This window comes from Cherax quadricarinatus, chromosome 59 (assembly GCF_038502225.1).
Source record: "Cherax quadricarinatus isolate ZL_2023a chromosome 59, ASM3850222v1, whole genome shotgun sequence".
In the NCBI taxonomy this organism is placed as follows: Eukaryota; Metazoa; Arthropoda; class Malacostraca; order Decapoda; family Parastacidae; genus Cherax; species Cherax quadricarinatus.
Genome location: NC_091350.1, coordinates 15,790,173 through 15,817,526, shown reverse-complemented (window position 1 = coordinate 15,817,526; position 27,354 = coordinate 15,790,173). Strand labels below are relative to the sequence as shown.

The window sequence follows — 27,354 nt, the reverse complement described above, 5'->3', positions numbered from 1 at the left end:
TACAATAAGTGCATGACCTGATAATCTATACCACATAAGCATGCGTAATTTCTTGTCTTTGTACTGATACACATTTAATTTTGTTAGAGAAACATAAAACCAGTCACTGTGTGCTGTATACTGTGTGCAGCTATACTAGTGAGAAAGCTTATCCCACCTGCAGGCTGCTGAAGCCACTCTCCACGATGGTGGTTACAAGCTCATCTACTCGTGCCATGTCCTTGATGCGTATGTGGTCAGCACTCAGCAGTCCTAGCTACAAACATGTTATATTAACAATATCTTGCAGTAAGTAAATATGCCAAGTTATATGCAGAATGAGAAAACTCCAAAAAGAGATTCCCAAATATCTCATAACAATCTCATATGTCATTAAATCACAAGAAACGTCATAAGGAAAATTAAGTAATGATTAGTAATGAGGTGTGTATTTGGTACAGTATTTACAAAACAGCTCCAAACGTCAAACCCGACACCCAATTGTATAGAGGGTAATATCTCGATAATGTATTATATAAAGTTTTTTTTTTTTTCAACAAGTCGGCCATCTCCCACCAAGGCAGGGTGACCCAAAAAAAAAGAGAAAAATCCCCAAAAAGAAAATACTTTCATCATCATTCAACACTTTCACCTCATTCATACATAATCACTGTTTTTGCAAAGATGCCCAGATACATACAACAGCTTAGAAGCATATATAAAGATATATAACATATCCCTCCAAACTGCCAATATCCCAAACCCCTCCTTTAACGTGCAGGCATTGTACTTCCCATTTCCAGGACTCAAGTCCGGCTATATAAAAATAACCGGCTTCCCTGAATCCCTTCACTAAATATTACCCTGCTCACACTCCAACAGTTCATCAGGTCCCAAAAGCCATTTGTCTCCATTCACTCCTATTTAACACGCTCACGCACGCTTGCTGGAAGTCCAAGCCCCTCACCCACGAAACCTCCTTTACCCCCTCCCTCCAACCCTTTCAAGGACAACCCCTGCCCCACTTTCCTTCCCCTACAGGTTTATACGCTCTCCATATCATTCTACTTTGATCCATTCTCTCTAATTGGCCAAACCACCTCAACAACCCCTCTTCAGCCCTCTGACTAATACTTTTATTAACTCCACACCTCCTAATTTCCACACTCTGAATTCTCTGCATAATATTTACACCTAAGACAGGACATCTCCACTGCCTCCAACCGCCTCCTCGCTGCAGCATTTACAACCCAAGCCTCACACCCCTATAAGAGTGTTGGTACCACTATACTGTCATACATTCCCTTTGCCTCCACAGATAACGTTTTTTGTCTCCACATATACCTCAATGCACCACTCACCATTTTTTCTTCATCAATTCTATGGTTAACCTCATCCTTCATAAATTCATCTGCTGACACGTCAACTCCCAAATATCTGACAACATTCACTTCCTCCATACTCCCTCTCTCCAATGAGATATCCATTTTTTCTTTTTCTTTATCTAAATCATTTGATATCCTCATCACCTTACTCTTATCTATGTTCACTTTCAACTTTCTACCTTTACACACACTCCCAAACTCTTCCACTAACCTTTGCAGCTTTTCTTTACAATCTCCCATAAGCACAGTATCATCAGCAAAAAGCAACTGTGTCAATTCCCATTTTGTACTTGATTCCCCATAATTTAATCCCACCCATCTCCCCAACACCCTAGCATTTACCTCCTTCACAACCCCATCAATAAATATATTTAACAACCATGGTGAAATTACACATCCCTGTCTAAGACCTACTTTTACTGGGAAGTAATCTCCCTTTCTCCTACACACCCTAACCTGAGCCTCACTATCCTCATAAAAACTCTTTACAGCATTTAGTAACTTACCACCTATTCCATATACAGTGGACCCCCGGTTAACGATATTTTTTCATTCCAGAAGTATGTTCAGGTGCCAGTACAGACCGAATTTGTTCCCATAAGGAATATTGTGAAGTAGATTAGTCCATTTCAGACCCCCAAACATACACGTACAAATGCACTTACATAAATACACTTATATAATTGGTCGCATTGGGAGGTGATCGTTAAGCGGGGGGGTCCACTGTACTTGCAACATCTGCCACAATGCACCCCTATCCACTCTATCATATGCCTTTTCTAAATCCATAAATGCAATGAAAACTTCCTACCTTTATCTAGATACTGTTCACATATATGCTTCAATGTAAACACTTGATCTACACATCCCCTACCCACTCAAAAGCCTCCTTGTTCATCTGCAATCCTACTCTCTGTCTTACCTCTAATTCTCTCAATAATAACCTTGCCGTACACTTTTCCTGGTATACTTAATAAACTTATTCCCCTATAATTTTTACAATCTCTTTCGTCCCCCTTCCTTTTATATAAAGGAACTATACATGGTCTCTGCCAATCCCTAGGTACCTTCCCCTCTTTCATACATTTATTAACCCCTTCAGGATCCAAGGCCAAAATCTGAAGTGGTGTACCTGGATACCTGGAGAGAGTTCCGGGGGTCAACGCCCCCGCGGCCCGGTCTGTGACCAGGCCTCCTGGTGGATCAGAGCCTGATCAACCAGGCTGTTGCTGCTGGCTGCACGCAAACCAATGTACGAGCCACAGCCCGGCTGATCAGGAACTGACTTTAGGTGCTTGTCCAGTGCCAGCTTGAAGACTGCCAGGGGTCTGTTGGTAATCCCCCTTATGTGTGCTCGGAGGCAGTTGAACAGTCTTGGGCCCCTGACACTTACTGTATGGTCTCTTAACGTGCTAGTGACACCCCTGCTTTTCATTGGGGGGATGGTGCATCGTCTGCCAAGTCTTTTGCTTTCGTAGTGAGTGATTTTCGTGTGCAAGTTCGGTACTAGTCCCTCTAGGATTTTCCAGGTGTATATAATCATGTATCTCTCCCTCCTGCGTTTCAGGGAATACAGGTTTAGGAACCTCAAGCGCTCCCAATAATTGAGGTGTTTTATCTCCGTTATGCGTGCCGTGAAAGTTCTCTGTACATTTTCTAGGTCGGCAATTTCACCTGCCTTGAAAGGTGCTGTTAATGTGCAGCAATATTCCAGCCTAGATAGAACAAGTGACCTGAAGAGTGTCATCATGGGCTTGGCCTCCCTAGTTTTGAAGGTTCTCATTATCCATCCTGTCATTTTTCTAGCAGATGCGATTGATACAATGTTATGGTCCTTGAAGGTGAGATCCTCCGACATGATCACTCCCAGGTCTTTGACGTTGGTGTTTCACTCTATTTTGTGGCCAGAATTTGTTTTGTACTCTGATGAAGATTTAATTTCCTCATGTTTACCATATTTGAGTAATTGAAATTTCTCATCGTTGAACTTCATATTGTTTTCTGCAGCCCACTGAAAGATTTGGTTGATGTCCGCCTGGAGCTTTGCAGTGTCTGCAATGGAAGACACTGTCATGCAGATTCGGGTGTCATCTGCAAAGGAAGACACAGTGCTGTGGCTGACATCCTTGTCTATGTCGGATATGAGGATGAGGAACAAGATGGGAGAGAGTACTGTGCCTTGTGGAACAGAGCTTTTCACCGTAGCTGCCTCGGACTTTACTCTGTTGACGACTACTCTCTGTGTTCTGTTAGTGAGGAAATTATAGATCCATCGACCGACTTTTCCTGTTATTCCTTTAGCACGCATTTTGTGCGCTATTACGCCATGGTCACACTTGTCGAAGGCTTTTTCAAAGTCTGTATATATTACATCTGCATTCTTTTTGTCTTCTAGTGCATTTAGGACCTTGTCGTAGTGATCCAATAGTTGAGACAGACAGGAGCGACCTGTTCTAAACCCATGTTGCCCTGGGTTGTGTAACTGATGGGTTTCTAGATGGGTGGTGATCTTGCTTCTTAGGACCCTTTCAAAGATTTTTATGATATGGGATGTTAGTGCTATTGGTCTGTAGTTCTTTGCTGTTGCTTTACTGCCCCCTTTGTGGAGTGGGGCTATGTCTGTTGTTTTTAGTAACTGTGGGACAACCCCCGTGTCCATGCTCCCTCTCCATAGGATGGAAAAGGCTCGTGATAGGGGTTTCTTGCAGTTCTTGATGAACACAGAGTTCCATGAGTCTGGCCCTGGGGCAGAGTGCATGGGCATGTCATTTATCGCCTGTTCGAAGTCATTTGGCGTCAGGATAACATCGGATAGGCTTGTGTTAATCAAATTTTGTGGCTCTTTCATAAAAAATTCATTTTGATCTTCGACTCTCAGTCTGGTTAGCGGCTTGCTAAAAACTGAGTCATATTGGGACTTGAGTAGCTCACTCATTTCCTTGCTGTCATCTGTGTAGGACCCATCTTGTTTAAGTAGGGGCCCAATACTGGACGTTGTTCTCGATTTTGATTTGGCATAGGAGAAGAAATACTTTGGGTTTCTTTCGATTTCATTTATGGCTTTTAGTTCTTCCCGCGATTCCTGACTCCTAAAGGATTCTTTTAGCTTAAGTTCGATGCTTGCTATTTCTCTGACCAGTGTCTCCCTACGCATTTCAGATATATTGACCTCTTTTAGCCGCTCTGTTATTCTTTTCCGTCGCCTGTAAAGGGAGCGCCTGTCTCTTTCTATTTTACATCTACTCCTCCTTTTTCTTAGAGGAATAAGCCTTGTGCATACATCGAGTGCCACCGAGTTAATCTGTTCTAGGCATAAGTTGGGGTCTGTGTTGCTTAGTATATCTTCCCAGCTTATATCGGTTAGGACTTGGTTTACTTGGTCCCACTTTATGTTTTTGTTATTGAAGTTGAATTTGGTGAATGCTCCCTCGTGACTAATCTCATTATGTCGGTCTGGGGCTCCGCGCATACATGACTGAACCTCAATTATGTTGTGATCTGAGTACCATGTATATTGTTTTTGATATGGTGACATTTCTTATCAGATCATCATTGTTAGTGAAGATGAGGTCTAGTGTATTCTCCATTCTAGTAGGCTCTATTATTTGCTTGTTTAAATTGAATTTTGTGCAGAGATTTAAAAGCTCGCATGAGTGTGAGTTTTCATCAGAGCTGCCTCCTGGTGTTATTACTGCAACAATATTATTTGCTATATTCCTCCATTTTAGGTGCCTTAAGTTGAAATCCCCCAGGAGCAAGATGTTGGGTGCAGGAGCCGGAAGATTTTCCAGACAGTGGTCAATTTTTAACAGCTGTTCCTGGAATTGCTGGGATGTTGCATCCGGAGGCTTGTAGACTACCACAATGACTAGGTTTTGGTTCTCGACCTTTACTGCTAAAACTTCCACTACATCATTTGAGGCATTTAGCAGTTCTGTGCAAACAAGTGACTCTGCAATGTACAGGCCAACCCCCCCCTTTTGCCTGTTCACTCTGTCACATCTGTATAGGTTGTAACCTGGGATCCATATTTCGTTGTCCAAGTGATCCTTTATGTGGGTCTCAGTGAAAGCCGCGAACATTGCCTTTGCCTCTGCAAGCAGTCCACGGATGAAAGGTATTTTGTTGTTTGTTGCTGGCTTTAGACCCTGTATATTTGCCAAGAAGAATGTTATCGGACTGGTGGTATTGTTGGTACTGGGGAGGGATTTTTTTTCCGGCATTAGTATCTGTATCTGTTGGTTTGGAGTGGAGGCCATCGACTGTGGTTCCACTCCAGGAATGACTGGATTTGGTGTACGATTTCTGCCATTTCCTGCCAGTTTTTTTTCCTTCCTGGCACTAAAAAACCTCTCCCTCTTGAGTGGCTGTGGCTACCCAGGTTTTCCCATGGCCTGGATGTTTTGTATCTTTTTGTTCCCTTTAGATGGTATGCCTGGCAATTTAAGTTACAGCACAGTCTTTCCTGTACTGAAGAGGTACACAGTTCAGGGTGAAAAAGCTTACAGGAAGGGAGTTTGCATTTTCCTGTTGTCATATGGGCATGGCATTTTCTAGGGTGGTCATAGTTGCACGTCCCATCTGTTTTTCCAGATTTCCCATGCCAGCAGATACCAAGTGCATAGTATGTGCACAGGCTTGGTTTCCGTTTGCCTTGGGTTTCTGTGACTGTATTCCCTGTTGGTGCATGTTTCCCTGTCTTACTTCTATCCTCCCTAGCACCAACAATGGAGCTCCCACCAGTTGCTTTTGGTAATATATCCTCACTATTGCTAGTGGAGTTCCAGTGTCCAAGAAATTTTGAAAAAAAAAAAAAAAAAAAAAAAAAAAAAAAAAAAACTTACAGAATTAAAGAGTATATTTTTGTGAAGGCAATAAGACAAAAAAAAAGATTTTCTGATCAGTACTTACCAAGATACAGTGCTGAGAAGTTGACCCAAAATGACATGGTGGCGGCAACATCGACGATTTCCACATACGAGCATTACTTTATTTAACATTTTTTGTAGTTTTTTCTTTTCTTTTCTATTTTTTTTCTTTTCCTACTAACATTTGGGGCCTGAGAGACCAATACTGTATATAATGTATATATATAAACTTACTGTATTGAACACAATAACCACACTAAAGTTATTATCATATTAATGTTTACCACTTTTGTTTGTTACAATAAACATGCACAAATCTTGTATAATACTAATGTTCTATCATATATTTACAATCACTGGACATGGTTTTAGAACTGCTGGAGCTTGTGGAACTCCTTGAAACAAGGCACCATGCACAGAGGTACCTTACATTCCTCACACATAAACCGAGTGTCTTTGCATCTTTGTTGCCGTCGTTTTGTTTGTGCACAGACAACACATCCCTTCTGAGCAAATTTCTTCTGAACTGAAGGAAGCTGTATTATGAAATGATCCCCTTCCCTCCTCAAACGCTTGGGTATATCCTGAGGAGTTCGAGGACCTTGTTGTATAGTAGGTGTTGTTACCTGGTACTTCATTATGAGTTGTCTGACAACAGACAAACAAAATTCACCATACGGTGGTCTGTTGCCAGTCTTCATCTGGTACATATTATATGCATTGAGCATTGAAATGTGCATGAGATGGAAGAAAAGTTTCATGTACCACTTGTAACTTTTACGAACACAATCAACAAAGCCAATCAGCATGTCACATTTGTCAACCAAACGCATGTTTTGTGTATAATCAATACGTTCATTAGTCACTCGATCAACTTTGCCACTGTCTTGCATTTCGTTACGGTGAATGGTTGTCAACAATGTGACATCTCGTTTGTCATGCCACCGTAATGCCATGATGTCATTGGCAGTAAACACCTGCACGTCATCACCACAAGCACCTGCGTTGAGCCTGGGCATATGTTTACGATTAGAACGCACTGTGCCACACACATCTGTCTTGTTCACTCACAAAAAATCACTGAGTAAAGGGCCTGTGTACCAGTTATCGGTATATAATGTATGCCCCTTACCAAGATAAGGTGCCATCATGCTTCTCACTACATCACCTGAGATACCCAATAACATCTTGGTATCTTTCAATGTTTTACTTCCCGTGTATATAACAATATCCAACACCAGGCCACTGTCACAGTCACAGAGTACAAACAGTTTTATACCAAAGCATTTCCTCTTGCTCGGTATATACTACTTGAATGACAGCCTACCTTTGAACAAAATCAAAGACTCGTCAATTACAAGATTCTTGAATGGATAAAAGTACATGCTGAACTTTTGTTTGAGATACATAAAAACATTTCTAATCTTGTATAACCTGTCACTTCTGTCAGGCCTGGTTTTATCAGAGAAGTGCAACATACGTAACAGTAAGATAAACCTGTTCACTGGGATGATTTCACTGAAGACTGGGGTAGAAATTAGCCGATCTGTGGACCAGTATGCTTTTATATTATGCTTATAGACATGAGGCATAAGCATTATTGTTGCAAAAAGCAAATACATTTCTGCAACAGTCGTCTCTTTCCACCGGTGTAGTCTTGACTGTGGTGATATGAACGTATTTGCCATGGTGTACTCAAAATACTTGTTACTTTCTCTGACAATAATTTCCATCAAGGGCTGGTCGAAGAATATTTCAAAAAATTCCAGTTCATTGGCCGTGGTTCCAAGGGGACAAGTAGGTAGAATTCCACTTTGAGAGTCATCAAAGTGGTGGGGCTTGGGAACAAAATTGGGATTTTGCTGCCAATCCCAGATATGGTTTCCTGGTGGATACTGGACATCATAGGCTGGTTGTGCGGGTAGTTGTGGTTGTGGTGGGCTGGTGGCTGACGCTCTGCTTTGTCCTTGAACTGAGGAGTCAGCAGCGTGGGCCCCAGCCTGGGCTGGTGAGTCACACATGGCCGTGGCACTACCATCACCACTACCACCATCTACTGATGCCTGTGGTCTATCCATGCCAAGTGTAGCCACATCATCCTCACTATCACTGTCTATACCTGGTGTAGGGCCACGGGATGTACTCCGGGATGTACTTCGTCCCCTGGGCATGGCATAGGGTACACTACCCGAGCGCATGCAGAGGCGTACATACCGACGCTTCACTGGTGAATGTTTCCTCACTATCACTACTCGAATGATCGTCAAGAGCAATAAAATCACAATCCACATCACTATCATCATCATTACTGAAGTCAGAGGCCTGGCCATGCGAAAATAATAGTTTTCTCTTGTGTCGAGGTACAACTGACCGTGACTGAGGAGTGCCTACACCAGAGGTAGAAGGTTTAGGATCGTCAGGGTTTTCTGCACTATTATTGATATCCTGGTCATTCCTTTCGGTCACTAACTGATCAAAGTCAAAGAATTCGTCTTCATTTCCACTTCCATCAGTGTCAGAACTATCAGATAGGAAGAGGAGAGTCCCAATTTTCCTTGGAGTGAGAGCTGCCTTGCGACGAGGCATAGTGAACAAGGACAACTGAGCCGGCGTTCCCACAATGCTATGCAGGCGCCTAGATTTTTTGTTTATAGCGCACACCCACCACGCAGACCCGTTCTCTCACATGTAGGCCTATGAGCATTTTTGTGCTAAATTTGACAGCGCTAGAATTTTGGCGTAGATCTACGGTTTGGACACTCAACGTGAAGCTGTAGATCTACGGGACGGACCCTGATAGGGTTAAACAAAAATACCAACCACTCCAACACTATATCCCCCCCTGCTTTTAACACTTCTGTCCTGATCCCGTCAGTTCCAGCTGCTTTACCCCCTTTCATTCTACGTAATGCCTCATGCACCTCCCCCACACTCACATCCTGCTCTTCTTCACTCCTAAAAGATGTTATATCTCCCTGGCCAGTGCATAAAATTATCGCCTCCCTTTCTTCATCGACATTTAACAGTTCCTCAAAATATTCCTGCCATCTACCCAATACCTCCAGCTCCCCATCTACTAACTCCCTTACTGTTTTTAACTGTCAAATTCATTCGTTCCCTAGGTTTTCTTAACTTATTCATCTCACTCCAAAAATTTTGCTTATTTTCATCAAAATTTCTTGACAGTGCCCCTCCCATTCTATCATTTGCTCTCTCTCACCACCCTCTTCACCTTTCTTTTACTCTACATATACTCTGCTCTTCTTATAACACTTCTGCTTTGTAAAAACCTCCTATAAGCTATCTTTTTCTCTTTTATCACATCCTTTACTTTCCTCCTGCACCCACCCCACTATAACCACAAACTTCTGCCCCACATTCTAATACTGCATTTTTAAAACTATTCCAACCCTCTTCAAGCCCCCCACTACTCATATTTGCACTAGCCCACCTTTCTGCCAATAGTTGCTTATATCTCACCCTAACTTCCTCCTCCCTTAGTTTATATACTTTCACCTCTCTCTTACTTGCTGTTGGCATTTTCCTTTTGTCCCATCTACCTCTTACTCTAACTGTAGCTACGACTAAATAATGATCCGATATATCAGTTGCCCCTCTATAAACATGTACATCCTGAAGCCTACCCATCAAGCTTTTATCCACAAATACATAATCTAACAAACTACTTTCATTACGTGCTCTATCATACCTTGTATACTTATTTATCTTCTTTTTCATAAAATATGTATTACTTATTACCAAACCTCTTTCTACACATCGCTCAATTAAAGGTTCCTGATTTTCATTTACCCCTGGCACCCCAAATTTACCTACTACTCCCTCCACAACATTTTTACCCACTTTATCATTGAGATTCCCAACCACAAGTACTCTCTCACTAGGTTCAAAACTCCCACACACTCACTCAACATTCTCCAAAATCTCTCTCTCTCTCCTCTACACTTCTCTCTTCTCCAGGTGCATAAACATTTACTATAACTCACTTTTCACATCCAACCCTTATTTTACTCCACATGATCCTTAAATTTATACATTTATATTCCTTCTTTTCCTGCCATAACTTATCCTTCAACATTATTGCTACTCTTTCTTTAGCTCTAACTCTATTTGAAACCCCTGACCTAATCCTATTTATTTCTCCCCACTGAAACTCTACCACCCCCTTCAGCTTTGTTTCACTTCAAGCCAGGACATCCAGCTTCTTCTCATTCATAACATCCACAATCATCTCTTTCTTATCATCCGCACAACATCCACGCACATTCAAACATCCCACTTTGAAGGTTTTCTTCTTTTTCTTTTTAGTAGGCTATATGGGAAAAGGAATTACAGTACTAGCCTATTGTTCCCGGCATTTTAGTTGACTTTTACAACACACATGGCTTATGGAGGAAAGATTCTTATTTCACTTCCCCATGGATATAAAAGGAAAAGCAATAAGACCAAGAGCTATTATGACAAAATCAAAGAAAACTCAGATGAGTGTGTATACATGTGTACATGTATGTGTAGTGTGACCTAAATGTAAGTAGAAGTAGCAAGATGTACCTGAAATCTTGCATGTTTATAAGAAAGAAAAAAAGACACCAGTTATCCTACCATCTTGTAAAACAAATACAGGCTTCCTTTCTACACTCACTTGGCAGGATGGTAGTACCTCCCTGGGTGGTTGCTGTCTACCAACCTACTACTTACTTATGTAAAGTTATTAGCTTAAATTTACATGCAGAGGTAAAAAAAAAATGGTTAATACATATAGGAAGAGCAGTTAACCCTAGCTACCTTAAGGGAATACCATACATGAGTGGATTCTTTATCTGCCATTTCTGAGAACAGTATAGTAATAATAATATATTCTTATTTGTTATGACCAAGGTCATAATGAGATTAATTTATATGTATTATCCACTTAATTATACTCGGGGTTTCTTTAATATTAGCTATATTAAAGATTCCACTAGTTTATAATATTATCTGATTTAGGAATATACCCAGGTATGATGTGTGTATATATATACAGTGGACCCCTGGTTAACGATATTTTTTCATTCCAGAAGTATGTTCAGGTGCCAGTACTGACCGAATTTGTTCCCATAAGGAATATTGTGAAGCAGATTAGTCCATTTCAGACCCCCAAACATACAGGTACAAATGCACTTACATAAATATACTTACATAATTGGTCGCATTGGGAGGTGATCGTTAAGCGGGGGTCCACTGTATGTGTGTGTGTGTGTGTGTGTGTATATATATATATTATATATATATTATATATATATATATATATATATATATATATATATTATATATATATTATATATTATATATATATATATATATATATATATATATATATATATATATATATATATATATATATATATATATATATATATATATATATATATATATATATATATATATATATATATATATATATATATATATATATATATATATATTATATATATATATATATATATATATATATATATATATATATATATATATATATATATATATATATATATATATATATATATATATATATATATATATATATATATATATATATATATATATATATATATATATATATATATATATATATATATATATATATATATATATATATATATATATATATTATATATATATATATTATATATATATATATTATATATATATATTATATATATATATATATATATATATATATATATATATATATATATATATATATATATATATATATATATATATATATATATATGCAGTGGTCCCGCGCTTTTCGTAGTTCCCGGCAATCGTAAAATTCGCCAATCATAGGGGTATTTTCGTAGAAACATGGACTCGCTTTTCATAGGTTGACTCACGAGTCGTAGTTTGTCCGGGACGCGTACACACGGCGTGAGCCAGGGCGGCAGCCAGTCTGGCATTGTTTACCAGTGAGGAAAGGTCCCCTCACGTGCTCCAGCGAAATATTTCATAATATTCCATTTATTTTAGTGCTTGCAAGTACTAAATAAGCTACCATGGCTTCAAAGAAAGCTCCTAGTGCCAAGCCTGTGGTAAAGAAGGTGAGAAATATGATTGAATTTAAGAAAACCATCATTGAAAAATATGAAAGTGGTACAAGTGTGGCCGAACTGTCCAGGATGTATAAGAAACCCTACACAACCTAATGTTCCATAGTGGCCAAGAAAAATGAAATAAAGGATGCTGTTGTTGCAAAGGGAGTAACTATGCTGACAAAAATGAGATCACCAGTACTCGAAGAGGTTGAGAAGTTATTATTGGTGTGGATAAATGAGAAACAATTAGCAGGAGATCTTCTTATGACTTCGTTTATTTGTGAAAAGGCTAGGCAGTTGCATGAAGATTTGGTAAAGAAATTGCCTGCAAATAGTGGTGAAGTGAGTGAATTTAAGGCCAACAAAGGCTGGTTTGAGAGATTTAAGAACCCTAGTGGCATACACAGTGTGGTAAGGCATGGTGAGGCTGCCAGTTCGGACGACAAGGCGGCTGAAAAATATGTGCATGAATTCCAGGAGTACATAGAGGCTGAAGGACTGAAACCTGAATAAGTGTTCAATTGTGACGAAACAGGCCTCTTTTGGAAGAAAATGCCAAAGAGGACCTTCATTACACAAGAGGAAAAGGCAATGCCAGGACACAAGCCTATGAAAGACAGGCTGACGCTAATGTTCTGTGCTAATGCTAGTGGGGATTTCAACGTGAAACCATTACTAGTGTACCATTCTGAAAATCCCAGAGTGTTCAGGAAAAACAATGTTATGAAGAGTAAATTGTGTGTGTTTTGGAAATCTAATAGTAAGGCATGGGTCACGAGGGAAATTTTCGTCGAGTGGTTCAATGAAGTGTTTGGCCCTAGTGTGAAGGAGTATCTCTTGGAAAAGAAATTGGATCTCAAGTGCCTGCTAGTAATGGACAATGCACCTGCTCATCCTCCAAACTTGGATGACCTAATTTTCGAGGAGTTTGGATTCATCACAGTAAAGTTCTTGACCCCGAATACCACTCCTCTCCTCCAACCCATGGACCAGCAGGTTATTGCAAACTTTAAAAAACTCTACACAAAAGCAATGTTTCACAGGTGCTTGACTGTGACCACAGACACTCACTTGACCCTAAGGGAATTTTGGAGAGAACACTTCAGCATCCTCCACTGCATAACCCTTATAGGTATGGCTTGGGAGGGAGTGACTACCAGGACTTAGATCTCTGCCTGGAGAAAATTGTGGCCAGATTGTGTCGACAAGAGGGATTTTGAAGAATTTGGGTCTGACCCCAATGAGCCTATGTCTGTTGTAAAATCAATTGTGGCACTGGGGAGTTCCATGGGGTTGGATGTGAGTTTGGAGAATGTGGAAGAATTGGTGGAAGACCACAATGAAGAGCTCACCACTGAGGAGCTGCAAGAGCTTCAGCAGGAAGAGCAACACATCGCAGCTCAGAATCTTGCTGCAGAGGAGGAGGAAGAGAGATGGAAGAAGGTGCCTTCTTCAGAAATTAAAGAAATTTTTACAATGAGGGGTAAGATGGAAAGCTTTATGGAGAAACATCACCCTAACAAGGTTGTTGCAAGCCAGGTTGGCAACATGTACAGTGACAAAGTCTTGGACCATTTTAGGGAAGTGTTAAAGAGACGCCAGAAACAGAGCTCTCTCCACAGTTATTTTGTGAGAGAGGACTCCAGTGACTCTCAAGGTGGTCCTAGTGGCATTAAGAAACAGAGAAGAGAAGCAACCCCAGAAAAGCAAATGGTACCTAAGGTGTTGATGGAAGGGGATTCCCCTTCCAAACTATAAACAATCCACTCTCCTCCTCCAGTCTCCCATACACTAAGAAGAATCTCCAATAAAGGTAAGTGTTATGCTGTTAATGTTTCATTCATCATTTCCCATTGTATTGTTTATGTACTACATGTATATTTCATGTAAAAAATTTTTTGTTTTAATACTTCTGGGTGTCAGGAACGGATTAATTGTATTTACATTATTTCTAATGGGGAAAATTTATTCGTAAATCGTAAATTTTGTTTATAGTAACGGCTCCAGGAACGGATTAATTACGAACGAGGGGCCACTGTATATTTTTTTTTTTTCAACAAGTTGGCCGTCTCCCACCGAGGCAGGGTGACCCAAAAAAGAAAGAAAATCCCCAAAAAGAAAATACTTTCATCATTCAACACTTTCACCACACTCACACATTATCACTGCTTTTGCAGAGGTGCTCAGAATACAACAGCTTAGAAGCATATACGTATAAAGATACACAACATATCCCTCCAAACTGCCAATATCCCAAACCCCTCCTTTAAAGTGCAGGCATTGTACTTCCCATTTCCAGGACTCAAGTCCGACTATATGAACATAACCGGTTTCCCTGAATCCCTTCACTAAATATTACCCTGCTCACACTCCAAGAGATTGTCAGGTCCCAAGTATCATTCGCCTCCATTCACTCCTATCTAACACGCTCATGCACGCTTGCTGGAAGTCCAAGCCCCTAGCCCACAAAACCTCCTTTACCCCCTCTTTCCAACCCTTTCGAGGACGACCCCTACCCCTCCTTCCTTCCCCTATAGATTTATATGCTTTCCATGTCATTCTACTTTGATCCATTCTCTCTAAATGACCAAACCACCTCAACAACCCCTCTTCTGCCCTCTGACTAATGCTTTTATTAACTCCACGCCTTCTCCTAATTTCCACACTCTGAAATTTCTGCATAATATTTACACCACACATTGCCCTTAGACAGGACATCTCCACTGCCTCCTACCGTCTCCTCGCTGCTGCATTTACCACCCAAGCTTCACATCCATATAAGAGTGTTGGTACTACTATACTTTCATACATTCCCTTCTTTGCCTCCATAGATAACGTTTTTTGACTCCACATATACCTGAACGCACCACTCAACTTTTTTCCCTCATCAATTCTATGATTAACCTCATCCTTCATAAATCCATCTGCCGACACGTCAACTCCCAAGTATCTGAAAACATTCACTTCTTATATACTCCTCCTCCCCAATTTGATATCCAATTTTTCTTTATCTAAATCATTTGATACCCTCATCACCGTACTCTTTTCTATGTTCACTTTCAACTTTCTACCTTTACACACATTCTCAAACTCATCCACTAACCTTTGCAATTTTTCTTTAGAATCTCCCATAAGCACAGTATCATCAGCAAAAAGTACCTGTGTCAATTCCCATTTTGAATTTGATTCCCCATAATTTAATCCCACCCCTCTCCCGAACACCCTAGCATTTACTTCTTTTACAACCCCATCTATAAATATATTAAACAACAATGGTGACATTACACATCCCTGTCTAAGACCTACTTTTACCGGGAAGTATTCTCCTTCTCTTCTACACACCCTAACCTGAGCCTCACTATCCTCATAAAAGCTCATTACAGCATTTAGTAACTTACCACCTATTCCATATACTTGCAACATCTGCCACATTGCTCCTCTATCCACTCTATCATATGCCTTTTCTAAATTCATAAATGCAATAAAAACTTCCCTACCTTTATCTAAATACTGTTCACACATATGCTTCAATGTAAACACTTGATCTACACATCCCCTACCCACTCTGAAGCCTCCCTGCTCATCCGCAATCCTACATTCTGTCTTACCTCTAATTCTTTCAATTATAACCCTACCGTATACTTTTCCTGGTATACTCAGTAAACTTATTCCTCTATAATTTTTACAATCTCTTTTGTCCCCTTTCCCTTTATATAAAGGGACTATACATGCTCTCCACTAATCCCTAGGTACCTTCCCCTCTTTCATAATTTATTAAACAAAAGTACCAACCACTCCAACACTATATCCCCCCCTGCTTTTAACATTTCTGTCATGATCCCATCAGTTCCAGCTGCTATACCCCCTTTCATTCTACATAATGTCTCACGTACCTCCACCACACTTACATTCTGTTCTTCTTCACTCCTAAAAGATGGTATACCTCCCTGGCCAGTGCATGAAATTACCGCCTCCCTTTCTTCCTTAACATTTAAAAGTTCCTGAAAATATTCTCTATCTACCTTAATAATTTCCTCCCCTACCCCATCCTACTAACTCCCCTCACTTCGTCTTTTAACTGACAAAATCCCATTACTTTTTTTTTTTTTTTTTTTCAACAAGTCGGCCGTCTCCCACCGAGGCAGGGTGACCCAAAAAAGAAAGAAAATCCCCAAAAAGAAAATACTTTCATCATCATTCAACACTTTCACCACACTCGCACATTATCACTGTTTTTGCAGAGGTGCTCAGAATACAACAGTCTAGAAGCATAAACATATAAAGATACACAACATATCCCTCCAAACTGCCAATATCCCAAACCCCTCCTTTAAAGTGCAGGCATTGTACTTCCCATTTCCAGGACTCAAGTCCGACTATATGAAAATAACCGGTTTCCCTGAATCCCTTCACTAAATATTACCCTGCTCACACTCCAACAGATCGTCAGGTCCCAAGTACCATTCGTCTCCATTCACTCCTATCTAACACGCTCACGCACGCTTGCTGGAAGTCCAAGCCCCTTACCCACAAAACCTCCTTTACCCCCTCTCTCCAACCCTTTCGAGGACGACCCCTACCCCGCCTTCCTTCCCCTATAGATTTATATGCTTTCCATGTCATTCTACTGTGATCCATTCTCTCTAAATGACCAAACCACCTCAACAACCCCTCTTCTGCCCTCTGACTAATACTTTTATTAACTCCACACCTTCTCCTAATTTCCACACTCCGAATTTTCTGCATAATATTTACACCACACATTGCCCTTAAACAGGACATCTCCGCTGCCTCCAACCGTCTCCTCGCTGCTGCATTTACCACCCAAGCTTCACACCCATATAAGAGTGTTGGTACTACTATACTTTCATACATTCCCTTCTTTGCCTCCATAGATAACGTTTTTTGACTCCACATATACCTCAACGCACCACTCACCTTTTTTCCCTCATCAATTCTATGATTAACCTCATCCTTCATAAATCCATCCGCCGACACGTCAACTCCCAAGTATCTGAAAACATTCACTTCTTCCATACTCCTCCTCCCCAATTTGATATCCAATTTTTCTTTATCTAAATCATTTGACACCCTCATCACCTTACTCTTTTCTATGTTCACTTTCAACTTTCTACCTTTACACACATTCCCAAACTCATCCACTAACCTTTGCAATTTTTCTTTAGAATCTCCCATAAGCACAGTATCATCAGCAAAAAGTAACTGTGTCAATTCCCATTTTGAATTTGATTCCCCATAATTTAATCCCACCCCTCTCCCAAACACCCTAGCATTTACTTCCTTTACAACCCCATCTATAAATATATTAAACAACCATGGTGACATTACACATCCCTGTCTAAGACCTACTTTTACCGGGAAGTAGTCTCCCTCTCTTCTACACACCCTAACCTGAGCCTCACTATCCTCATAAAAACTCTTTACAGCATTTAATAACTTACCACCTATTCCATATACTTGCAACATCTGCCACATTGCTCCTCTATCCACTCTATCATATGCCTTTTCTAAATCCATAAATGCAATAAAAACTTCCCTATCTTTATCTAAATACTGTTCACATATATGCTTCAATGTAAACACCTGATCTACACATCCCCTACCCACTCTAAAACCTCCTTGCTCATCCGCAATCCTACATTCTGTCTTACCTCTAATTCTTTCAATTATAACCCTACCGTACACTTTTCCTGGTATACTCAGTAAGCTTATTCCTCTATAATTTTTACAGTCTCTTTTGTCCCCTTTCCCTTTATATAAAGGGACTATACATGCTCTCTGCCAATCCCTAGGTACCTTCCCCTCTTTCATACATTTATTAAACAAAAGTACCAACCACTCCAACACTATATCCCCCCCTGCTTTTAACATTTCTGTCATGATCCCATCAGTTCCAGCTGCTTTACCCCCTTTCATTTTACGTAATGCCTCACGTACCTCCCCCACACTTACATTCTGCTCTTCTTCACTCCTAAAAGATGGTATACCTCCCTGACCAGTGCATGAAATTACTGCCTCTGTTTCTTCCTTAACATTTAAAAGTTCCTCAAAATATTCTCGCCATCTTCCCAATACCTCCATCTCCCCATCTACTAACTCCCCTACTCTGTTTTTAACTGACAAATCCATATTTTCCCTAGGCTTTCTTAACTTGTTTAACTCACTCCAAAATTTTTTCTTATTTTCATTAAAATTTCTTGACAATGCCTCTCCCACTCTATCATCTGCTCTCCTTTTGCACTCTCTCACCACTCTCTTTACCTTTCTTTTACTCTCCATATACTCTGCTCTTCTTATAACACTTCTGCTTTGTAAAAACCTCTCATAAGCTACCTTTTTCTCTTTTATCACACCCTTTACTTCATCATTCCACCAATCACTCCTCTTTCCTCCTGCCCCCACCCTCCTATAACCACAAACTTCTGCCCCACATTCTAATACTGCATTTTTAAAACTATTCCAACCCTCTTCAACCCCCCCACTACTCATCTTTGCACTAGCCCACCTTTCTGCCAATAGTCGCTTATATCTCACCCGAACTTCCTCCTCCCTTAGTTTATACACTTTCACCTCCCTCTTACTTGTTGTTGCCACCTTCCTCTTTTCCCATCTACCTCTTACTCTAACTGTAGCTACAACTAAATAATGATCCGATATATCAGTTGCCCCTCTATAAACATGTACATCCTGGAGCCTACTCATCAACCTTTTATCCACCAATACATAATCTAATAAACTACTTTCATTACGTGCTACATCATACCTTGTATATTTATTTATCCTCTTTTTCATAAAATATGTATTACTTATTACCAAATTTCTTTCTACACATAGCTCAATTAAAGGCTCCCCATTTACATTTACCCCTGGCACCCCAAATTTACCTACTACTCCCTCCATAACATTTTTACCCACTTTAGCATTAAAATCCCCAACCACCATTACTCTCACACTTGATTCAAAACTCCCCACGCATTCACTCAATATATATATATATATATATAGATATATATATATATATATATATATATATATATATATATATATATATATACATACATACATACATATTTATGTATTTTGAGTAATGTGTTGGGTAGTTAGGTAACAGCTGGCTAAGAGTTGAAACCAGGTATGTCCTTGGAGGGTAGTTTGGTCTACTATTCCCTCTCCCCTTTGACGAGTTGATGTCATGTAGGGATTAACTGTATTAATTCAGTTCGCTCTCTCTGCCGACTCAGTGTGCATTGACTGAGCTACCCCTCCAGTACTCCACCTTATTCTCACTTGGATAAAGAATTGTGTTGTAGAAACTCCTGAACCAGCTTGAGGTTTATTCTGAAGTGAAGTCTGTGGACAGTTATATACTGTTACCTTCAGTTTACAATGTGACGGCCTGTGTCAAGTTTAGAACTTTAAGTGATATATTCCTTATGCCAGGGAGTTACTCAGTGAAGGTGTCCCTTCTCAATGTATACACTCGCGTACAAGTAATGTCATTATTGAGGAAGCAGTAATATTCCTCTGATCATTAACAAGTGTAGTGAATAAATTGACAGTCTCCAGGAGTCTATGATGTACATTCTATTCAAGCGTTTTCTTATGTGAATGAAAGTTTCTGACGAAGTAATATTTAATAGATATTTATGAATATCTAAAAAGTATTTAGGTTTTTAAATAAAAAGAAACTAGAAAAGACTGAGTAACTATTACTTGTGCCTTACATTTCTAAGTTTGGAAGTATTTTCTCATTCTATGAAGTGTATTGTTATGGAGTGCACTAACCTGGCTAAAGATTAAGATTCGAACTGTAACAAGTGGGGGGCTGTCCGGGATCTTTGAACTTCTTGACCATGGATCGTGACATATCACAGTTGGTGAAGGACTTGACTCCAGATACGCTGAAGACTTTACCACTACAACAATGCTGGCAAGTTGCTAGATATTTGGAAGTTTCTTATAACAATCGTTATATAGTGAGTACCGCCCACTCTATAATACAGAACATATTGTTTTCTCAGCCCTCTGACACTGTCCCGAGGTTGGGTTCACATGGCAAGACACCCTCGGAGGAATCTTTGTCTCTAGGAGAAGCTCATTTGGTGGCTTCATTTGAAGGCCTCACTTTGGGAGCAGAGGCTATGTCTCGGGACAATGTGCCACCTGATTCGTGTAATGAGAGCCCATTAGCTAGCCCTGGTCATGTGAGGATGACTGGAGATGGAGCTCGTCCCAAGCTTCGCCTAGAGGGATACACTCCTCCCACTCCTACAGTACCTTTGACTCCTATCTCACTCGAACACTTTCAACGTCTGGAACATCTTATAAAGTTGCAAACAGAGCAACTGGAATCCCAGCGCCTGCTGTATGAAGAAGAGTTCGAGAGGGAAAACATCAGATTCGAGAGGCAAGAAGAGGAGGAAAAGAGCAAGTCGTCCTCTACTCCAACCTTGACCTTTGACCTGCATAGGTCGGCCTCATTAGTGCCCAGGTTCTGTGAAACAGATTTGGACACTTACTTCGACACGTTTGAGAATCAAGCACGAGGGATGAGATGGCCTCATGAACATTGGGCTACCTTACTTCACACCACACTTAAGGGTAAGGCTCAATCATGTACAGCAGCTCTCCCGTATGACAAGTATGCAGATTACGAGGCAATTAAGAAGATCATTTTAAAGGAGTATGACTTACTTCCCATAAGTTATCAGCGTACCTTCGCTCTCTCTACGAAGACTGCCCGGCCAAACCTGGGTAGAATTTGCCCAGCAAAAGAAGGTGGCTCTAGAGTGATGGCTGAGGTCATCTGGGTGTGATACTATGGAGCGTCTGATACAGTTGATCTTACATGAAGAATTTCAGAACTCTCTGACGGGCGATGTACGCTCCTTTGTCACTGAACACAAGACTGCAGATGTGTTGGCCTCTGCTTCTCTAGCTGATCACTTCGAGATAACCTCTCAATTGACAAAGGAAAAAGGGTCTAGAGAGAAAGCAAGGTTATGTTCTTCTAAGAGTCAGCCTTTCTCTCCTAGGAAAACGGATCAGCAGACCTCTCCTCATTCAGCAAAAGCCTACTCGAGTGTCGTCCATGGTAATGGTAAGGGAAGACCATCTTATGAGATGGATACATCAAGAAGAGACCCAACGTGCTCTTATAGCCAGAAACCAGGCCATTGGAGGTGCTCATGTTTCCAATTGAATCGAGACCGTAGGCGGTCAGGTTCGAAAACATTACCTGTACAGATGACGTCTTCCAAGTCGAAGACAGAGGGGAGCCCCCAGAAAGAGCGAGCTTTAGTGGTTCAGATCTCCAAGTCGAAGTGTCTAATTCCCTCTGAGTTGTTCGCAGACAAAGTTTCGGAAGCCATGTTGCCTTACTTCTTTAAGGGTAAGGCTGGAATTACAGAGGACCAAATGGTGGACATAGTATCCTATCGGGATACGGGAAGCTACCTGACCTTACTGAGAAAAGGAGTACTTCCTCTAAATGATGACACCTATATTAACCTGGATGTTCTGCTAGAAGGTTACGGTGGCACCATCACAAGAGTACCCCTTCATAAGGTACAGTATATGTGAACGTAGATTCATATCAAGGTGAAGCTTTTGTGGGCCTTTCTGATACTGATTTTCCCATTAAGAGTGTGGATCTATTGGTGGGTAATGATTTAGGAAGAGGAGGAATTTGCCGAGAACCTTATATTATAGAGAAGTTCTCTGGAGAGAATTACGCCATTGAAGGGTGTAAGGAAGGTCCTCGTCTATTCCCTCTTACAGCTATAACCAAGGCTATGGCTAAAAATTTGGAACCACTGCCTACTCCTGATGAACCCTCAGATTGGGGTTTGGATGCTCTATTCAGTGCCAGTTGATCAACCCAAAGTCGAAAAACAGCCTCCAAAATCCCAAGTGGTAGATTTTGCCCCATTACGGAGTAACGACTTTAATCGGGAAAATTTAGTGAAAGAACAGCTTGAAGACCCGTCGTTGAAACAGGCAAGGGATCAAGCGCTTACTGAGATGGAAGCTGCGGGTAAAGAAGAATGTTTTTATTACTCTGACGGTATCCTGATGAAGAAATTTCCGTCGACTTCAGTTAATTCATGTCTCAAGCCAAAACAGCTTTTGGTTTTACCTGTCTGATTTCGGGAGTTAGCGTTGGAAGTGGCACATTCTAGCCCCATGGGTGGGCATTTGGGAATAAGAAACTCTCTAGGAAAATTAGCCCGATATTTCTTCTGGCCCAAGATGAAGGATACCGTGACTGAGTACTTGAGAAACTGTGCTATTTGCCAACTCATTGGAAAGCCTGCACAAAAACCTCCTCCTGCGCCCCTCTTACCTATTGCCATAGAAGGCGAACCCTTCTCTCTGCTCGTAGTAGACTGTGTGGGACCTCTCCCAAAAACTAGGCTTGGCAACCAGTATCTCCTTACTATAATGGATACGACTACTCGGTATCCAGAGGCTGTGCCCCTACGCAAGATTAGTGCTAAGGCTATTGTGAGAGTCCTATTTAGATTCTTCGCACAGTTCGGATTCCCTAAGGAGATTCAATCTCACAGAGGGACGAATTTCACATCAAAGATTTTCTGTGAAGCTATGTCCAGGGTCGGAGTTAAACCCATTGTTTCAACAGCATATAGACCCCAAACCCAGGGTGTTATAGAGAGGTTTCGCCAAACCCTTAAGATCATGATGAGGGCATACTGTGAGCAGTTCTCAACAGACTGGGATGAAGGTACAGTGGTCCCTCGTTTTTCGTAATTAATCCGTTCCTGGAGGAACTACTATAAACAAAATTTACGATTTGCGAATCAATTTTCCCCATAAGAAATAATGTAAATACAATTAATCCATTCCTGACACCCAGAAGTATTAAAACAAAAATTTTTTTTACATGAAATATACATGTAGTACATAAACAATACAATGGGAAATGATGAATGAAACATTAACAGCATAACACTTACCTTTATTGGAGATTCTTCTTAGTGTATGGGAGACTGGAGGAGGAGAGAGATTGGATTGTTTACAGTTTGGAAGGGGAATCCCCTTCCAGCAACACCTCAGGTACCAATTGCTTCTCTGGGGTTGCTTCTCTTCTCTGTTTCTTAATGCCACTAGGACCACCTTGAGAGTCACTCTAGTCCTGTCTCGCAAAGTAACTGTGGAGAGAGCTCTGTTTCTGGCGTCTCTTTAACACTTCCCTAAAATGGCCCAAGACTTTGTCACTGTACATATTTCTCACCTTCTTTACCACAGGCTTGGCACTAGGAGCTTTCTTTGGAGCCATGGTAGCTTATTTAGTACTTGCAAGCACTAAAATGAGTGGAATATTATGAAATATTTCGTAGGAGCACTTGAGGGGACCTTCACTCACTGGTAAACAATGCCAGACTGGCTGGGTAAGGAGGCCTCCCCGGCTCACACCGTGTATACGCGTCCCGGACGAACTACTATTTGCGAGTCAACCTATGAAAAGCGAGTCCATGTTTATACGAAAATACCCCTATGATTGGCGAAATTTACGATTGCCGAGAACTACAAAAAGCGAGGGGCCACTGTATTCCTTTCCTCCTCCTTGCCTTACGAGAGAGTGAACAGGAAAGTTTAGGATATAGTCCTTTCGAACTCATTTATGGTCATGCGGTCCGAGGACCGTTAGTAATGCTAAAAGACGTATGGTCTGGAAAAGTGGAGCCTTCTTTATGTTTATCTCCCATGGCAATGCAAGAACACTTGGTTTGCAAGAACACTTGGTTTTTACTCGGCAATTGGCCACTGACAACCTCAGACAAGCTCAAAACCATATGAAACAACGTTATGGCAAGACTGCTGTTGAGCGTTCATTAAATGTGGGAGACAAAGTGTTAGCTTTAAAGCCAGTGCCAGGCCATACCTTGCAACCCAAGTATGAGGGTCCAATGGAGGTGATAAAGAAGTTGAGTAAGGTAAATTATGTGGTAAGAACACCAGGAAGAAGAAAGTCTACTCGAACTTACCATATAAATCAGCTAAAGAAATACTACGAAGGGTTTGTCCCTGTGGCTGCGGTGAGGTCACAAGAAGGTAACTCAAGTAAAGAAGACTGTTCATGTGGAGTAGAGATAAGACTAAAGAACTCGGAAATAATGGAAACCTTAGATGATTATCTCGGTAACTTACAAAAGGAAAGAGCAAGTGAAATCCGAGACTTGATTTCCACTTATAGAAGTCTCTTTGGAGATATCCCCAGACAGTGCACCATGGGGATCCACGATGTGGACATGCAAGGAGCTGCTCCGGTTAAACAAGCTCTGTATAGAGCCAGCCCAGTAAAGAATAAAGCTCTCTGCGGGAGGAAATAAGTTTCTTGTTCAATCATGGTTTGATTGAACATAGCAAAAACCCTTGGGCTTCACAGTGTGTCCTTGTACCTAAGTCGGACGGTTCATTTAGAATGTGTACCGACTATCGGAGAGTAAATTCCCTAACAGTGCCTGATGGATTCCCCCTTCCTAGGGTTGATGACCTAATAGACAGCGTCTCCAGTGCAAAGTATGTCAGTCGTTTGGACCTCCTGCGTGGTTATTATCAGGTGCTGTTATCGCCCCGAGCACAGGAGATTTCTTCTTTCACCGTGCCTGGAGGCCTGTTTAACTACAGGGTGATGCCCTTTGGGTTCTGCAATGCAGCCTCGACCTTCCAGAGGCTTATGAATCAGCTGACGTATGACTTGGAAGGAACGGAAGCCTACCTAGATGATCTGGTAGTATTCAGCGATGACTGGCCTCAACACCTGATTCGGCTGGAAGCGCTCTTGAAAAGGCTGGATGATCACCATTTTACCGTTAACCTTGCTAAGTGTGAGTTCGGTCAGGCCCGGATAAAATATCTGGGATTTAATATAGGACAAGGCACGGTTGCCCCCGTCAATGCAAAGATTCTTGCTATTATGGATTTTCCCGCTCCGCAAGACAAGAAAGGTGTACAGAGGTTCCTAGGGATGGCCGGTTACTACCGCCGGTTTTGCCCTAATTTTTCGCAAGTGGCAGTGCCCCTGTTTGAACTTACAAGTTCTAAAGTTCCTTTTAAATGGACGGCTACAAGTGAGTTAGCCTTTACTCATCTAAAGCGTCTACTTGGTTCCTCTCCAGTCCTACAGAGTCTGGTGTTCGATGCTCCTTTTACTTTACAAGTGGATGCCAGTGAGTATGCAGTCAGTGCTGTTCTTCTACAACATTCCTCCTCTTCTGATCTTTTACACCCAGTCTGTTATTTTTCTGCAAAACTGAAACCCCATCAATTAAGTTATGCAACCATTGAAAAGGAGGCACTAGCATTGGTCTTAGCCTTGGAACATTTTGAGGTCTATCTCAGGACTACCCCTCATAAAATTAGAGTAAAAACAGATCATAATCCCTTAACCTTTTTAAACACCATGAAGGCCAAGAATGCTAGAATACAAAGATGGTCCCTTAGGATACAACCTTTTTCTATAAGTATTAACCACATTAGAGGAGCTGATAATGTGATTGCTGACACTCTGTCCCATCCTTAACCCTTTGAGGGTCCGTCCCGTAGATCTACGGCTTTACGTTCAGGGTCCAAACAGTAGATCTACGTCATGAGCTCAGCTCACTCTGATAAACTGTGAGTGGTACATTTGGGCCTAGATATGAGAGAATACATCTATGTGGTATGTGTGCACCACATAAAACAGATCCTGCAGCACGCTGTGTATAATGAGAGAAAAAAAATGAAATCATGATTTTTCGATTAAAACAGCAACTTTGCAGTGTTTTTTCGTATGTTTTTTATAGTTCTATTTGCGATTTCTTGGTCTCATTTGATAGAATGGAAGACATATTACAGAAATAGAGATGATTTTGATTGGTTTTAGCACTGGAAATGGCTTGAAACTGAGCTCAAAGTAGCAGAAATGTTAAATTTTTGCCGATATTCAAGAGTAAACAAACGACCTCACACGTCTAATACACGCCAGCTAGTGGGTCTAATATGCATTCACAAATATGGTGATGATATTTATACAATTATTACAGCATTGCATAACAGTAAATCTTCCATTTTTTGGTGTGAATAAAAATTCATTATGTGAATAAAAAATCAAAATGGAATTTATTTGTAAAGCCTCAAAACGTAACTAATGAACAGAGGAAATGTTAGTTTAGTTCCAGGAATACCTACATTGTTTATTCTGAACCCTATTTTGAAATTGGAATATTTTGAACTTTGTGTTAAATTGGCCAAATTAACAATTTCCGATCACTTTAATTTGTAGTTGTAACAGTTGAGTTGGCGATTTCTTGTGCTCAATCGATAGAATAGAAGTAATACTAGTGAAATAGCTAAGAATTTGGTTAACTGGAATAATGTAATTGGCTTAAAATGGGAGTCAAAGTCGGCAAAATCGCCGATTCGTAAATATCGCTGACACATCAAAATTTGCGAGAGCATAATTTCGTAAATTTTCCATCAAATTTCGTACTTTTTGTTTTATTACCTTCACAAAAAGATTCTCTACCATTTCATAAGAAAAAATAACAAATTTTTTTTTTGAAAATTCTTGGACACTGGGATTTGGGCCTTGGACCCTGAAGGGGTTAAGACATGTAATTAAATTTGAGTTTACAAAACAGGGGATTTATGGTACATTTTTATAGAGATGTATTTGTTTAATGCATTTTCTTAATGCTATTTGTTTACTTACAGTTATCTGATTCTTGTAACCACTGAGGAGACCTGTCATATAAGCCACCATATGGTATCCAGAACTTATTTCTGTGGTGGCAGTCTCCTGTTGTCTTACCCTGACTTCTCCTGCTACCAAGGGTCACTTAAGGCCTCTTTATGGGAAACACCTCTTCTACCAGAAGCTCTGGTTACGTGGTGTCTACACATACGTGGTTTGGCAACACAAGACTTTTAATTTTCTTATTGGAGAAGCAACATTTGTCATCAGGGCCTTTGTCAGAGGAATGACATGTATTCTGGTTTATA

The 27,354-nt window shown here is 40.6% G+C and overlaps 1 protein-coding gene across 3 annotated transcripts in view; it reads right to left on the bottom strand.

The window, feature by feature from the left end:
* Positions 1 to 27,354, bottom strand: part of cN-IIIB (cytosolic 5'-nucleotidase IIIB) — a 184,333-nt gene that overhangs the window by 144,009 nt on the left and 12,970 nt on the right. For all 3 annotated transcript variants that reach the window (XM_070097780.1, XM_070097779.1, XM_070097781.1), the window contains exon 3: positions 158 to 256. In XM_070097780.1, the coding sequence (XP_069953881.1) occupies positions 158 to 256 (99 nt within the window). The remainder of the gene's footprint in view (positions 1 to 157; positions 257 to 27,354) is intronic.